This window comes from Balaenoptera borealis (assembly GCF_965194805.1).
Source record: "Balaenoptera borealis genome assembly, chromosome: 15".
Classification (NCBI taxonomy): Eukaryota; Metazoa; Chordata; class Mammalia; order Artiodactyla; family Balaenopteridae; genus Balaenoptera; species Balaenoptera borealis.
This window is the reverse complement of record NC_138871.1, coordinates 66,039,969-66,057,450: the sequence shown is the minus strand read 5'-3', so window position 1 is coordinate 66,057,450 and position 17,482 is coordinate 66,039,969. Positions and strand designations below refer to the sequence as shown.

The 17,482-nt window shown below is 34.7% G+C and overlaps 1 protein-coding gene across 1 annotated transcript in view; it reads left to right on the top strand.

Moving 5' to 3' along the window:
- BIRC6 (baculoviral IAP repeat containing 6) overlaps positions 1 to 17,482 on the top strand; it is a 299,805-nt gene that overhangs the window by 83,887 nt on the left and 198,436 nt on the right. The window contains 5 exon segments of the mRNA XM_082356671.1: positions 431 to 653; positions 736 to 896; positions 5,037 to 5,095; positions 9,786 to 11,180; positions 15,653 to 15,802. Of these exon segments, the coding sequence (XP_082212797.1) occupies positions 431 to 653; positions 736 to 896; positions 5,037 to 5,095; positions 9,786 to 11,180; positions 15,653 to 15,802 (1,988 nt within the window).

Genomic DNA, 17,482 nt, shown 5'->3' with positions numbered 1-17,482 from the left:
AATATGGTAATGTTATCTTTTGTCACCATGCTGTAGAATACATAGAAAATTTTAGACTGAAACAAAGTAGTTATTTATTTAAAGCTGTGGGAAACCAGTGTGAAGAAATACAAGGAGATTAAACAGTTTTATCAGTATACTAATATGATAAAAATTTTACTGTATCATTTATTTCTGTTTCATCTCAGACTGGCTTTATTTGTAATCAGTTAAAGTGAACAATTGCTGTTAAAGTGAGTAGTTAACATGTTAGAGTGATCTCAGTAAAATGGAACAATTTGCTATTTAAGTCTTTAATTAAAGAATACTTTAAGTTCAACTAATTGTTTTTGTTTTTTTTTTAAAGAAAAAATATCTTGGAGTTCTCTTTTAGTGTACAGACTTAACAGCAGTTGTTCAGTAAACTTTCCCTTCCTTAATTTGTGTAAAGGTCTGAACACGAGAGACATTCCCCAAACTGCCCGTTTGTGAAAGGTGAGCACACACAGAATGTGCCATTGTCAGTCACTCTTGCAACAAGTCCTGCGCAGTTCCCTTGCACGGATGGAACTGACAGAATATCTTGCTTTGGGTCCGGGAGCTGCCCTCACTTTTTAGCTGCTGCAACGAAACGAGGAAAGATCTGTATATGGGATGTTTCCAAACTTATGAAGGTATGTTTTAATTTTGAAGAAACATATTAGTAATTGAGAAAAAAATCCGTTGTAAATTTAGGCTTTTCATTTATTTGTTTAGGTGCACTTAAAGTTTGAAATTAATGCATATGATCCAGCAATTGTACAACAGCTTATTCTCTCGGGAGAACCAAGCTCAGCAGTTGACTCTAGGAGACCAACTTTGGCATGGCTGGAAGACTCCTCTAGTTGCTCAGATATACCAAAATTGGAAGGAGATAGGTATGTAAATTTGTTTTGATAATATTTATAGAAGTTAAGTGTTTTCCTAAATTGTATATTCTCTTAATTCTAATTAAAGAGGCAGAAAGCGTTGTTAGTCTCAAGAGATTAGAGACTCAATGTTTGGTTAGAAATCTGAAAGAATTGTATGATTCTTGAAAGAAATTTTCATTCACAAACAACATAGTCTATAAAATATACTTTATTTTCTATCTCAGTCTATGCCAGTTGGGAATAATCACACCATTGAAAAGTAAAGTCTAAATAATGAAATGAAATCCTTGGATTAGATTTGTAATTTTGCCTTCTCCTAAATCTTTTCATAGAGCAGTTGAATCATTTGGTTCATTTCCCCTTTTTTCATTAGCAGCTAAAATATAGAAGTGGTAATGAATAGTGAAATAACCCATGGCTAGGCAAGCTGATCTAATTATTTAAAACAAATGTATCAGTAGTCAGCAATGAGTTGAGGTACAATAATTATTGCTAAGGAAAGATTCTGGTAGAATTGTTGTACTGGATTCTATTCAGCTTTTCCGGAGATTCATGATTTCTCTGGCTGTATTTGATCTATGTGGGGGAAAGAGAGTCAAATTAAAATCTCATCTTACCTACTTGTCTCCACAGAAGCTCTGCAGTTGTAACTCCTGAACTGGGTAGGATTATAGAGCAACATTTGCGATACTCCCAATGTAGGCGGAATGAAGGGGTCCATAAGCCACTCAGCTTGTCTTAAACAATAGCAGCTACCACTTTTTAAGGTTCTGATGGTAGCCATGTGAAATGGAGCCTCTGTAACTGATCAGGTGTCCTGGTATACTGAGATCTATCATTTCACTTGCAGGGCTTCTTGTGTTGCTGATGTGTGATTGGTGTTACACCACAGTGATTTATCATTTTATTTCACAGTCTATTTATTTGGTGGCATGCACTTTCATTAAGAAGTAATATAAAACTTTATTAATGGAAATGATTTCATTATTTAAATTAATGGAGAATTCACAACATATAAAATGGGAAGTTTACCTCTGTCTAGTCCCTCTTGCTAATAGTATGTGGAAATTATTAGTAGGTAAATGAATGTGGTCTGAGTTCTGGAACAGACTGAATTAAAGCTTCATGGTGTTCTCAGTTATTTTAATTCCCTGTGAGAGCTTGATGGGAAAGCAGTTGGCCCATTGTTGTCTTGAGTTTGACCATATTTGCCAGTAAGACTGAAAAGTAAGCATGCGTGATCTCTTTGATTTTCTTAGAAATTAGTGGAAAATTATTCATAGAAGATAATGAAACTGGTATGTCCTGAACACTGACTTTAACTAGAACTTTTGACTCAGTTTTGTAATTTGAGGATTAAAAATTGAATCAAGATGTAGTTTTAAGATCACACACATATACACACCTTGGTAAAATGTACATTTTAGGTAAACACTTGTCCAGTATTTCTTGCGGACAGGTATTATCTGAGCTCGTGCTAGGATTGAGATATAAATCGCTCTGCCTGCTTTTTTAAGAGACTTAAAATCTTTCTAGGGTAGAATGACCCTTTTCTCCCAAGAAAGCGTGAAATGAGTCATATACAAAGATTACTCTGTGTCGGGGTGGTAGGAGGAAGCTGAAGAGGTGGAGCTTGAAGCCCTTTCTCTCCCCTTCCTTTCCTCCAGAGGTAGCAGGATTCCTGCTGAATTGGTAGTGGATATAATGAGCCAGACTGCCTCTGCCTCTGTGGCACGAGATATAGTATATTTTGTTTTAAAATATGCTGTGCTTCATTAGCTTGAAGAATAATACATTAATTGAAGAAATTAAAGCTTAACCAAGAAGTTTAAAGTAATTAGCAGTATAGCTTGCTTGGCAATTGTTTTTTGTCTATTTCTACTTAGAAGGCAACATTTGTCTTTGTTCTGAATTTATTTAAGGAAGAATATTTATTTGGGACACATTTAATTTTAATGAATTAACATTTTTGTCTGGATGCCTCGTTTGTATGTTATGTCTTTCGAATTTGCAAAAATTTTCTGAGTTTAACTTTGAAGTTGCTTATAGTATTGTATATCTTAGTTATATATCAAAACTAAGGTACACCTGTAGTATTAGTATATATAATCTTAACTAAGCATTTTAAACTTACCATATATATTTTTTTGCATGTTTATTACTTTGGAAAAGGTTTTGTATCATGTAAAAGACTTTAGTAAATCTAGTGTCTATTATATAAGTACATTTGACCCTTGAACAACATGGGTTAACTGTGTGAGTCCAATTATGTGTGTATTTTTTTTAATAGTGAATACTGCACGATCTGCGGTTGGTTCAATCTGCAGATGCAGAACCACGGATACAGAAGGGCAATTAGTATAAGTTATACACAGATTTTCCACTTAGTGGAGGGTTGGTGCACCTAACCCCTGTGTTGTTCAGTGGTCAACTGTAATGCGTGTTTATTGTAGAAATATTAGAAAATATATGGAAGTAAATTGAAGAAAAGTAGAGTCCCCATTATCATACCATCTAGTCATATTAACGTTTAGGTGTGTATAGTTTTTTTTAAACCCATGTGATTTAAAAAAAAAATGTGTTGATGCATAATTACCCATCAGAAGATTCACCCTTTAAGTGTACAGTTTAGTGGTTTTACTCCTATGATTTTATCACTTAGTAGTATGAGCATTTTTCTGTCAAGAAATAATTTTTTTTAAATATTATTTTATTTTGAAGAATTTCACAATAAAGGTTTTTTTTTTGTGGGCTAATTAAGGCAATTATCTGGCAACCTTTTGTAACATTCTCTGTAACTTCAAGACAGCTGAATTCCTTCTTTAAAATATACTACTACTAGATTTTATCTTTTATCTCAGTGTAGCTGGGTAATATTTGGCTATTTTTCTTAATGCAAAAGCCCTCAAAACCTATTGTTTCTTCTTGGTTTGGACTTCTTCATTCTGGATAATTCCCAATCATTAATTTTTCCTCTTAGGATTTATTTTTCCAAATATCTTTATTATTTTTCTGAAACTAGCCAATTAGTGTTTGAATAGCTTGAGGCTGATTAGCAGCTCATCTTTTTCACATTCTTTTTGTTATTTTTAAATTATAGCGCAAAATTTGTTTATGGTTAATTATTACCAGCTGAAAAACTGAAACACAGAAATTATGTCAAAAATATGTAAGCAAGTATCTTCCCACCCCAATTTCAGACATTACTTTAATGCATTAAGCATTAAGCATTTCTAAGGGACATTACCAGGTTACATTTCATAATAAAATAACATTATAAATGCCTAGGTATTTAAGATGGAAGTGCAATATACTGTTTCCAAAAGGGAGAATTACTTTTCCTTCTTGTGAAATGCATCTTTTAATTTTTGTAGTTTAGGTTATCAAAATTTTAGAACTGCTGTAAATGTGCTGATTGTTAGTTCATACACTGCCTAATGTTGTGCTAGAGTGGTCTGTAATTATATCTTTTTTCCTGTTTGCTAACAATGGAGACTGAGGATAACGTTAGATGCAAAGAGAGAGGCTGGCAGTTTCTTGGCCACCTGAGTGAAGAGGAAAAACAGTCTTGTTGTCTTGACTCCTGAGTTATGAGTTTTAGTAGTTTTCCTGCTTATCAAGGCGGTCTTAACAGCCCCTTCCAAACAAGCAAAAAAACCAAAAGCAAAACACAAATGAAATGCATATCTGTGTGAAAACACTTACATACACACATATTTATACAGCTGTTCTATTTGGTTTTAGGGTAACTTTTCTGAATTCAGTAATACAATAGTTACTAAAATTTTACTACTGGAAGCTTGTGCTTGATTTTATTAGCTGTTTTTCTCTTTTTTCATTTTATTTACCCAGACTATCCCTAGTTGTACCTACTCATTTGTCGAATTCCCATAGATTCTATTGTAAATTTTTAGAGATTACCACACTCTATTTCAGGCAAACATTTATTTAATGATTTAAGATGATTCATTATTAGCATTGTTAATCAGTTAGGGTCTCAAACTACTTATATATCATTTAAGCTAGTTGTGTGATGCTTGTTTGAGATGCAAAACAATGGTTGTAACATTGTCCTTTTTTCTTTGCTGTCTCATGTTATGTATACTTTTTTTGAAATGGAAATTAATTTTTAATTTATCTTTTAAGTGATGATTTACTGGAGGATTCAGACAGTGAAGAGCACTCCAGATCAGATTCTGTGACAGGTATGTAAAAAATATTAGATAATCTATTTTTTATATCCTTGCATTTATATAGTTTTTAGGTAAAGCTAAATACCACTTAATTCTGTATTTCTTAGTGCGAACTCTAAATTTTCATTAATACACAAAGAAATCTCAAATATTATGTATCAGAGATCTTGAATTAGTAGTGTGTTCATAGAGTTTCATACTTAAAATTTAAATAGTACCTATTTGAGCCAAAGGAATTAAAATGGATCTTATTAAATCTTTGTCACATATTTCAGGGACATTAAACTCTTCCAAATGTGTTCAGCTTATTTGTATAGTGTATTGTATTGTTAAATAAAAGTAACATTTAAATTAATAATTATTAATTAATGATTTCTTATTCTCCCAAAAACATAGGTGAACAGAGAATAAATTTTAAAGTATAAAATCATAGACATTAAGGCATCAAGTAAATGCTGCCTTGTTCATTAACTTATGAAATATTAAGGCAAAAGAGTATGCTTCATATTTTAATGTAGTTATATTATAGGCAAGGCATCTCAGAATTCGAATCCTAACCCTGTCACTTTTTTTTTGGCTGCGTTGGGTCTTCGTTGCTGTGCGTGGGCTTTCTCTAGTTGCGGTGCGTGGGCTTCTCATTGAGGTGGCTTCTCTTGTGAAGCATGGGCTCTAGGCGCATGGGCTTCAGTAGTTGTGGCTTGCGGGTTCTAGAGCACAGGCTCAGTAGTTGTGGCGCACAGGCTTAGTTGCTCTGCGCCATGTGGGATCTTCCTGGACCAGGGCATGAACCTGTGTCCCCTGCCTCGGCAGACGGATTCTTAACCACTGTGCCACCAGGGAAGCCCAACCCTGTCACTTATTATAGTCTGATTGCCCTTCCTAATATATAAAATAGTGATATTAACATCTGTTTTTAAAAATTTTGGGAATTGATTAAGATAAAAATACGTAAACAGATTACCTGGGAAGTAGCCACTATTTTAAAGAAGTGACCATTATTAAATTCTGGCTATTTTCTAATGTCAAACGTCATGAAATAAGGACATATATGACTTATTACATCTCTTTAGGGGAGACTTGGTTTTGTATAGTTCAGTTGTTAAAAGTTTTGTGTCTAAAGTTAGTATAGAGTAGCAGGTGCTCTCAATTCTAATTTGCTGTAAAATCTTTTTAAAGCCACCAGACAGAATACTGCACTGATTTTTGGGTTAACCCTCATTTGTCTTTTAAGGCAGTTCTTAGCAATGAAAAAAATCAAGAAAAATGTAGGAAACTGCCCCGAATAATACACAAATGTGTAATTAGCGCTAGGAAAAATAATTGATTACATTAAAAAAATTTAGTCTAATGAAGAGTGCTCTTTTTCCACTTTGTTATCCCTTTGCAAAAGAAAGGGCTACTATTACATTTTGAAAAATCTGATGAAGAATAATACATTGGTCACTGGTTATCTGGAGATCTGGTTAGAGCTTGAACTCTTTTGCAAAATAAGTCTTTGGTCTTGTCAAGTCACTTAAACTCTGGGCTTCAGTTTTTCCTTTGTCAAGTGAAGTATTTGAACTAAATTTTCCTTTTTCTGCTCTTAATTTTTTTGATTCTAGCTATTATCCTTTCCTTTGTATGCTGTGGCCTAGCTCTTTCCTCTGGGTCTAAGGATCTCAGTAGGTATTTTTGTAATTATAGTACTTATATATTGATCTATTTCCTTATCCCTTTTCTACCTTTATCTTTTTCATCTATGCCTGTTTGATCTTTCACACTTCCTTTAGATTCTGTAGTCCTGTTTACTTCACTTCCCACTTACCATATATTTTTGTTGACTCTTTTTATGATACCTCATTCAGGGTTGGGAGTGGTGTCCTTATGTAGTATTAAAAGGTAACCATGGGCTTCCCTGGTGGCGCAGTGGTTGAGAGTCTGCCTGCCAATGCAGGGGACACGGGTTCGAGCCCTGGTCTGGGAAGATCCCACATGCCACAGAGCAACTAGGCCCGTGAGCCACAATTACTGAGCCTGCGTGTCTGGAGCCTGTGCTCCGCAACAAGAGAGGCCGCTATAATTAGAGGCCCGTGCACCGCGATGAAGAGTGGCCCCCACTTGCCGCAACTAGAGGAAGCCCTCGCACAGAAATGAAGACCCAACACAGCCATAAATAAATAAATAAATAAATAAATAAATAAACCCAAAAGTTAAAAAAAAAAAAAAAAAGGTAACCATGGTAAGAGAAAAAAATCCTTCCACTTCAGAATTTTTAATTGCCTCATTTGAGGTTATGTAAGTAGTTCATTCATTTATAGTAAAATATGTATCTTCTAAGCTAATTCTTTTATATTGAGAGACTATTGGTGAATTTTGGAGGCTTGTGATATTAATGGGAGATGTATTCTTCCTGAAGTATCTAAAATAAGTCATAGATGCTATTTCAAAACTTAAATTTACTAACTCCAAGTTCTTCCCGTCAAATTGAATGATATGGTCTGAAAAATTGTAGAATATATTTCTTAATTTCAAAAATGTGAGTGGAGACTAAGAGACTTTTATCTGTTTTTTAGTTGAAGGTTATGACTTCTGTAAGTAGATGATGTCAGAGAGAAAAGTTTGCTCTTTGGTTCATATATCAGAATTAAGGGTACATACCTTCTTGTGTAGAAGGAGAAGAATGTTTGGCAAGAGATTGAAGAACAGTTCAAATTGAAATTTGATGGTTTTAGGAAAATGCCTAATGTAAACCTCTGGAAGTTTGGCTGGCAGAACTGTGGGTTGACACTACGTAAGTAAGCAGAATAGAGAAGGGTTTCCCAATATGATTATCTGAAGAATATTATACTGCAGGATATTTGTAGGTATGTTCTGTAAAAATTTATTCTGTGGTCCAACAGTTTTAAGAAGTTCTGAGACAAGTAAAGATAACAGTTTTCCTTACTGCAGTATTTGACAGTGGTCGTGCTTTGTCAGTCTTCTGAGGAGAATGTACTGCATACGCTGTTTCCTAGACATCGATTAAATAGTTGGGAAGAAACAGAGTAGTAATGCCACTTGTTATATTTTCTTTTTTAACGGATAATCTCATCTCACATGTCTTTTGAATATTGTCTTAAATGTGTGTTAATATATGTAACTTATGGTTAATTTACTTTGTTTTAATATGTACATAGACTAAAATAGCTTTTTCTTGGCAATTTCCTGCCATAACTGAAAAAAAAATCAGTTAAGTAAGTTTCAATTTAGTCCAATAGATAGTTAGCATCCTCAAGATTTACTACAGTGTATTGCATGTTACAAAAATCTCACTCAAAATGATGTTTCAAATTTCAACCTCATATCTAAATGAGTAAATTCGTAAAGTAAATATATATAAATATTGCATGGCAATATAAAGGCTGCATGTGAATATAGTCAAATGAGTGGTTAAAAGCTTCATTAGTACAATTAAATTAAGTTTATAACTAAAGTTTTTTCTGCTTTGCTAGAAATGGATTTAGTTTTAGATGATAATAGTGACATTGTGTGAAATGAGAAGTTTATGCTCAGAAAATGGGAAGTCTAGATGAAGCTGTCCGTGAGCATTTTGAAGATATTGCTTATGAAATCGTTAACAAAAATGGTGTAAACAGAGCTTTCAGTGTATCTCAAGTGTTGGGTGTTCCATGAATCTCTGTTGCTCATTCCTGTACTTGGGTAACTTTCAAACCTCCATGCAATCACCTTGAGTTATTTTATACTTATTTCCTTACTCTTCTATGTTCTTCTTAATCTAAAATTGTAAAACCAATTCCAGTTTTTTTGGTATTTCCACAAGTTACATAGAGTGACCTTTACATTATTATTGCTAATAATGTTGTTGCCTGATAGTTTGTGCTATTGAGGAAAAAAACAGATTGGTTGAAACTTTGCATTCAGTATCAAGAGATTATACCTGGTTTAGAGGTTGACTGACATCTACTTAAGGGTTTTGTGTTGAGAGAGATGGTATTTTTGGAGCATTGAGACTGAGGAATGACCTTTATACTATTTGTAAGGGGACAGCTTGAAGATCACATGGTAGACAAAAGGTCAGTAAGGGTAATGTAATGTAGTTGACTTGAAATGAACTAAAAATGAGAGGATAATACAGAAGACACTTATTTCACTTAAAATGACAAATTTTGGGAACTTTTTTTTCTAGTTATTTTTTTCTGAGCTGAGGTTAGAATTAAATTGCATACTATGACAGTCAACTGATAATTAGCATGGTGGGGTGGGAGAGAGGTGATGAACTGAGATTACAGTAATGTTTCATAGATATTCTTCAAAGTGCATAAATGACAGATGCATAGTATTGAGTGTATTTTTGGTTTAGAGTTGAAGGACAGAAATCTTTTATTTTGATACTAATAATGTCTTCGTTCTTTAACCCTTTTTTTCTCCTTTTTTTTTTTTTTTAAAAAAAAAAAAGGATTTTGCTCACAGATTGCCAGGAGAATATATTCTGAATTTAAAATGATTTTTGGAACTCTTTAATACCTCTGTGGTTTTTCTGAGTAGATTCATCTCAGGTTTGATTAAATTTCCTTTAAAAGGTCTTAAATTCTTCCACTAGTGTAATTAAAATGCACCAACTGGATGAGTTAAAAAAAAAAAGAAAATTAATGAAAATGGTATACTACAGATTTTGATTTATCTTCACAAGGCCATTTGTAACGAATATTGTTCCTTTTCAAAGGGCATGCATCACAGAAGGAAGCCATGGATGTGAGCCTTGATATAACAGCACTCAGCATCCTCCAGCAGCCAGAAAAACTTCAGTGGGAGATTGTTGCAAATGTGCTTGAAGATACTGTTAAGGATCTTGAAGAACTTGGGGCAAATCCTTGCTTAACCAACTCTAAGAGTGAAAAGACAAAGGAAAAGCACCAGGAACAACACAACATTCCCTTTCCATGTTTATTAGCTGGAGGTTTATTAACATATAAATCTCCTGCTACCTCACCCATTAGTAGTAATTCTCACAGGTCACTGGATGGTTTAAGCAGAACTCAGGGTGAAAGTATATCAGAACAAGGGTCAACTGACAATGAATCCTGCACTAATTCAGAATTAAATTTTCCTCTGGTAAGAAGGACTTTACCCATTTTGCTTCTTTATAGCATCAAGGAATCTGATGAGAAAGCAGGAAAAATCTTTTCACAGATGAACAATATAATGAGTAAAAGTTTGCATGATGATGGCTTTACAGTTCCCCAGATTATTGAAATGGAGCTGGATAGTCAGGAGCAGTTGTTGTTGCAGGATCCTCCTGTGACTTACATTCAGCAATTCGCAGATGCAGCAGCCAGCCTTACCTCTCCAGATTCTGAGAAGTGGAACTCTGTGTTTCCCAAGCCTGGGACTTTGGTTCAGTGTTTGAGGCTGCCAAAGTTTGCGGAGGAGGAGAATCTTTGTATAGACTCAATAACTCCTTGTGCTGATGGAATTCATTTATTAGTAGGACTGCGGACATGCCCTGTTGAATCCTTGAGTGCAATAAATCAAGTAGAGGCCTTGAATAATTTAAATAAGTTAAACTCTGCACTATGTAATAGACGGAAAGGTGAGCTGGAATCAAATCTTGCTGTAGTGAATGGTGCAAATATTAGTATAATCCAACACGAATCACCAGCAGATGTACAGACTCCTTTGATAATTCAACCCGAGCAGAGGAATGTTAGTGGTGGATATTTAATACTTTATAAAATGAATTATGCCACTCGGATAGTGACTTTAGAAGAGGAGCCAATAAAAATCCAACATATCAAAGATCCCCAGGACACAATTACCTCGCTCATTTTGCTTCCACCAGATATATTGGATAATCGAGAGGATGACTATGAGGAACCTGCTGAGGAAATGCAGTTAACCTCAAAGAATGGCATTGAGAGAGAGAAAAAGTCTGATATTTCTACTCTTGGACACCTGGTAATAACCACTCAGGGAGGATATGTAAAAATATTAGATCTTTCAAACTTTGAAATTTTGGCCAAAGTGGAACCTCCTAAAAAGGAGGGCACTGAGGAACAAGACACATTTGTTTCTGTCATTTACTGCTCGGGCACAGACAGGCTGTGTGCATGCACCAAAGGTAAGCTATTGATTGGTTTGGTTCTTCTACAAATCTTATAAAATCAATGTATATGGCATTCATTTATGTGCATACTTAGCATGAATTTTAGATCCATATAGATGGAGAGAAATTTATTTCTTTTGTAATGAAGTGGTAAATCTTTCTACTGTTTTAACTGTTTTTAAAACTTTTTTCTACTGCCCTAGGTAAGGATTCTAATTTAAATAAGTTAATAAGTCTCTCAGAAAGTATCTTCTCTGCTTTAACCTCAAGAAAATAACCTGCTGTTGTTTCTGTGAGTCCCGACTCTGCATCTGCTCAAATTTGTGGCTTTGGACAAGTTACTTTAAACTCAGTAAACCTTTGTTTCTTTATATATAAACTAGGACAAGGCAGCCTATTTGCAGGCTTGATAGAATTAAATGAAATAATGTATGTAAAGTTTCTGGCACAAATACATGTCCTTATTTCCTTCTGAAATAAAAGTATTTAGTAAATAATTATTAGTTTTGCCAAATAAGTTTTTCTTGTCTTATTTACTGCTAACCTTTTGCTGATAGTGCATCAGTTTTGCCACATTTGAGGCTGCATACAGAGTAACAGATAGTGTTACTAAGGAGTTACTGACACTATCAGGCAAAATGAATAGTCCTATTGATTGTTTAGTAGGAATTTAGGGCCAGGAAATATTTGAAGCCTGAGTAACTATTACCAACGCTTGGCAGAGGAATTGGGTTTGGGAAGAGTTATGCATCTCATTTGTGGTTCTGGTAGGAATTAACCTGAATTTTTCCTCTCTTTAAAAAGATTTTAAGAGTTTGGCTAAGAAGGATAATGGTGGACGTAGTGGTGTGGATTGCCTTCTTTGAAACACATCTAGTGAAATAACAAGGGGGAAAAAAAAATCTTCAAATAACATCAAAATCCAACTAGATTATTTTAAAAAATGAGCAGTGTAGAATAACTTTAGAATAATAGAACTTTCAGAAAAACCATTAAAATACTATGGGGTGTCAAGGATAATTTGAGCTTATTAATCATGTATATGCCAGTTCATTTCTGTGAGAGTTTTACAACTCTGTTAATTTGTTTAGTCATCACACCAACTTTATGAGTTACGTACTGTTACTGTCTCCATTTTACAGATAAGGAAACCGAGGGAAAGAGGTTAAGTAACTTGCCTAAGTCACAGAGCTAATAAATGACAGAGTCAGCGTTCAGACCTGGGCAGTCTGTCATCAGAGTGCTTAAACTACATTAAACTGCCAGAATGTAATAAAAGCAGAACACCCATACATTGAATTTTTTGGAATATTTTAATCTGAAAGATTTAAAAAATGAAAACAATATAATTTGCTGTAGGCCATCCAGAAGTGGAGCTGGGTTTGGAACCTGAGTTACCTGGTCCCAGGGCACATATTCATAAGATACTAGTAGTTTCCACAAATGCAATCAGAGTTTAATTATTTGATTTATTTGATGAGATAGCTTTTGGCAATTCAGAGGAGAAATAGTATTTAAGCTATGAAATAGATTAATGTTTTCATGGAGTTTGGACAATGAAAATTTCTAGGAAGTGATCTCATGTGATAGAATTTATTTAGATGAATTGAAGGACAAGAGAAAGCCTGAGAAGTTAACCACTTTAAAAATTATCCCCGGGGCTTCTCTGGTGGCACAGTGGTTGAGAATCTGCCTGCCAATGCAGGGGACACGGGTTCGAGCCCTGGTCTGGGAAGATCCCACATGCCGCGGAGCAACTAGGCCCGTGAGCCACAATTACTGAGCCTGCGCGTCTGGAGCCTGTGCTCCGCAACAAGAGAGGCCGCGATAGTGAGAGGCCCACGCACCGCGATGAAGAGTGGCCCCCGCTTGCCACAACTGGAGAAAGCCCTCGCACAGAAATGAAGACCCAACACAGCCATAAATAAATAAATAAATAAATAAAATTAAAAAAACAAAAAACAAACAAACAAAAATTATCCCCCAGTTCTTTAAGGGTTGACTGATCAAGATGCATTTGAAAAGATGAGATTAATAACAATAAAGAGGACAGAAAAGTTGATGTTTTAAAATGTGTGTATGACAGTCCATAAAGTAGATTTTTGAAAAGCACTGTAGACTGTAAATCAAATGGATTTGACTGTGTCTTATGAGTATATTCAAATAGCATAAGAGTCTTTCTCATGGAGAAACATTGAGTCTTTTGATAAAAATCTACAATTAATGTTATAAGTTAAATTTATTATTTTTTTTGCCACACCACACGGCATGTGGGATCTTACTTCCCCGACCAGGGATCGAACCTGTGCCCCATGCAGTGGAAGCGCGGAGCCCTAACCACTGGACCACCAGGGAATTCCCTATTATTATTATTTTTTGATGAGAACTCTTAGGATTTACTCATAACAACTTCCATATATAACATACAACTATTGATCTGTTTTTATTTCACTGATTCCTTCTACTGTCATCTCAAATCTGCATCGAGTCTCTAGTGAACTTTTTCATTTTAGATACTTTTCAACTCTAGGATTTCCCTTTTGTTCTTTTAAAATAATTTGTTTCTTTGTTGAGATTATTTATTTGTTGAGTTATTTTCACTGTTCGTTCTTCTCATTCTCTATACCTGGTTTCCTTTTATTCTATAAAATATTTACAATAGCTTCTTTGAAGTATTTGTCTGCTAAATCTAAATATGGGCGCTCAGAGATATTTCTCATTTTGTTTTTCTTGAGCATGCGTCACTCTTCACGTGTTTTATAATTTTTAATTTAATACTAGACATTTTAAATAATGTTGTAGAAACTCTGGACTATGATTTACCCCTCTCTGGAGGTGGTTGTTGCATTGGTTATTTGGTAACCCACCTGGACTAAATCTGTGAAATCTGTTTCTTCTGCAGTGAGCAGCCACTGATGTTTCTTTCATTTTTTTCCCCCTCTGGTTTTTATTTATTTATTTATTTTTAAAAATTTATTTATTTTACGTATTTATTTTTGGCTGTGTTGGGTCTTTCTTGCTGCGTGCGGGCTTTCTCTAGTTGTGGTGAACGGGGGCTACTCTTAGTTGCTGTGCGTGGGCTTCTCATTGCGGTGGCTTCTCTTGTTGCGGAGCACGGGCTCTGCGTGCACGGGCTTCAGTAGTTGTAGCATGCGGGCTCAGTAGTTGTGGCTCACAGGCTCTAGAGCGCAGGCTCAGTAGTTGTGGTGCATGGGCTTAGTTGCTCCGTGGCATGTGGGATCTTCCCGCACCAGGGCTCGAATCCGTGTCCCCTGCATTGGCAGGCGGATTCTTCACCACTGTGCCACCAGGGAAACCCTCTGGTTTTTATTTTTAAGACTTGTTTCTTATTTGTTGCCTCTCTGTCCACATAGTTTAGTATTCAGCCAATGATTTTGATAATTGGTTGTGACGAAACACCTTTACTGGTAAGGTTGTGTTCATGTGTGCCCTGGCTGTTATTTTCTTTATTTTTATTTTCTCTTGTGCCCTTTCAGGTCTTTTCTGCATAGGCATGGGGACTTGGTTGACTGAGAATGTGTTGATGGCTTGGACCCCATCTGGTCTTTGCTGCACATATTTGCAACCTCTGATCAATGTGGGATATGTGGAATGTTTACCAAGCCCCCTATGTTTCTCTCACTTCCTGTAATTCTTTGTTAATCTCCCATTATTTCTAGTGTTTTGCTTGCCCTACACAGGATTCTGACTTCAGACAGTAGAGTAGATGGGCCTTCTTTTCGCCACTGAGCCACTTTAAGCAGACAAGCTTTCCAAATCAGTGAATCCCCTGTGGCAGTAGTAGCATATCTGCTGGTTTTCAACGTTTGACCCGCTCTGTTTAAATTACAGTTTTGTCCAACTTTATAGATGCTTTTCAGGAATAAGATTTTTGTCTTCCTTATTATTCTGTCACGCTGGAAGCGAATCTCCAAATATTCTTGGTTTTTTTTTTTTTTTTTTTGGTCTTAAATATTTGCTAAGCCCGTTTTCCATTTTCTTTTCTGTGATAGAAATATGAAAAATAGAAATTTGATTTGATTTCATTTTATTGTGAATGCTTCAAAAAATTAAGAATCTTTGTTCAGTTTTGTTACTGCTGTGATTAAGAGGTTGGGCTGTGGATTCCAGTATAGCTAGTGCATCAGTTTCCTCATCTGTAAAGTGGCCACAATTATACTCCCTACTTTAAGGTTATTTGTGAAGACTAAATGAATTAAGCATTTAAAATAGTGTCTTACACATGTAAGTACTAGATAAATAACTGTTTTTACATATGTTTATGTATTTGCCATTTTCATCATTAAATTTAATTTTCCTTGACAGTTTGGTTTCTGAATTCTTAGAGATATGTCACTTTGGTAGCCCTCTTTTTTTGCCTTTTGAGTGATATTAAAATAAATTAAGTTTCTTAACTAAGTAGTATGCACTTGTCTGTTTACCTATTTTTCATGTACCTACGTTGATGGAATTTTACTACCCTGTAGGTGGTGAGCTTCATTTTCTCCAAATTGGAGGAACCTGTGATGATATTGATGAAGCTGACATACTAGTGGATGGATCTCTTTCTAAAGGAATAGAACCGTCTCCAGAAGGTTCCAAACCTTTATCAAATCCTTCAAGTCCTGGCATTTCAGGTATGGTATTAACTTTTTAAAATGATTCTTAAAAATGCAAATTCTTGTGATGTTCAAAGTTTTCTGAATCTTTCATATATAATCTTAAACATTATTTCATTTTTTATAGTCAATTTTTGGTTTCTTTGAGAGAGTTCATTTCCTTGTTGACATTCTCTTGCCAGGCTTGTTTTTGTATATTGTTTATCATTATTTTTTCAGTAGTTGGAAAATGTTGTAAACATTAAAATAAGAAATGGTTCTCAACCTGTGGTAGGTTGACCAGTTTTGGTGAAGTCACCTAAGAGGTAAAAACATTATTTTGGTCGTTAAGGAGCTTTCGGTCTGGTTAGGGAGCAACAAAGCATATGAAAAAGAGAAGAGTTCATTAAGTAAGTGTAAAGTGAGTGAAATGGCTAATATTACTAATATTACTACTGGAATAAAAATGCTGAAAAAATATTCTTTCCCAAGGGAGATATATTCAGACTCTCATTGCCCCATTGTGAACCTTTAGATAGGTTTGGTTTTGTTTGTTGTTTTTCCCTTTTCTCCTATCCATCTTCTCTACTGCCCTCCAGAACTTGTTTTTCAAAAGAAGTAATGTTAGCATTGTTACTCCTGCTTAAAAATCTTTACTTGCTCTGTGGGCTAATAACTCTAGTCGTTTTCTCAACCTCCAGTTATAGGAAACTTTTCATGATTTCTTAAGTGTATTCAGTTTCAAGCTCTTCATATGTTACACTAAGCTCTCTTTCCTTATCCTTTCCCTATACCACAGTTCTTTTGTACTTCCATTGTGCTGTTATGTTTTATTCTTAGCACTTACCACATTTTATTCCCCAAACCTAGCATTTAAAAGAAATTTAATGAATCTTTAAAGAAAAAATATGTTTAAACTCAAATGTATTCCAAACAAATAATACATGAAGTTGGTATTTGTTCTTCATGAATACTTACATTTGTGCATTTGATCATTCTTCTCTGCACCAAAGGGAAACTTCTAGTGATTACTAGTATAATATATCTTAATTTTAGTGATTACTTGTATAATATATAGCAGTCTTTACTACCATAAGACAGGGTTTCTCATTCTCAGCACTATTGACGTTTCGGACTAATTCTTCGTTGTGGGAGGGCTGTCCTGTGCTGTATTAGCAGTATCTCTGGCTTCTACCTACTTGATTCCTGTAGCACACACAATTATTCTCAACCAAATGGCCTTGGGGAGGCAAGATTATCCTCTGGTTGAGATAAAGTGACTCATGTCTCTTGCTATGTATAATTAGACTTGATTGTCTTGATTAACTACACAAGTTGGTTTAAAAAGCTAACATATTGAATGTTTTCATATTTTATAGGGTATTGGTGTAATAAGAGTTTTCATATAAATTCCATAAAAATACTATTTAGTAAAGATGGATTAGATTATAAAGAAATAAATAAAGAAGGAGCATTGATATGCTGTTAATGTTTACAAACAACATTTAATACAGTTTCAGTCAGATTTTTAAAAGCTCTAAGCTTTGAGGAAAAATGTAATTTGAAGTACACTTGTAATAATTTTATAGAATGCAGTGTAGACTTTCTTTGTGAAACTATTCTAAACTTACCAGATTTCATATTTTAGTCTTTTTTTAAAGTTATTTTTGTTAATTGGAATAAGAACAACAGTTTTTCAGCTTTGTCCTATGTTAGGCA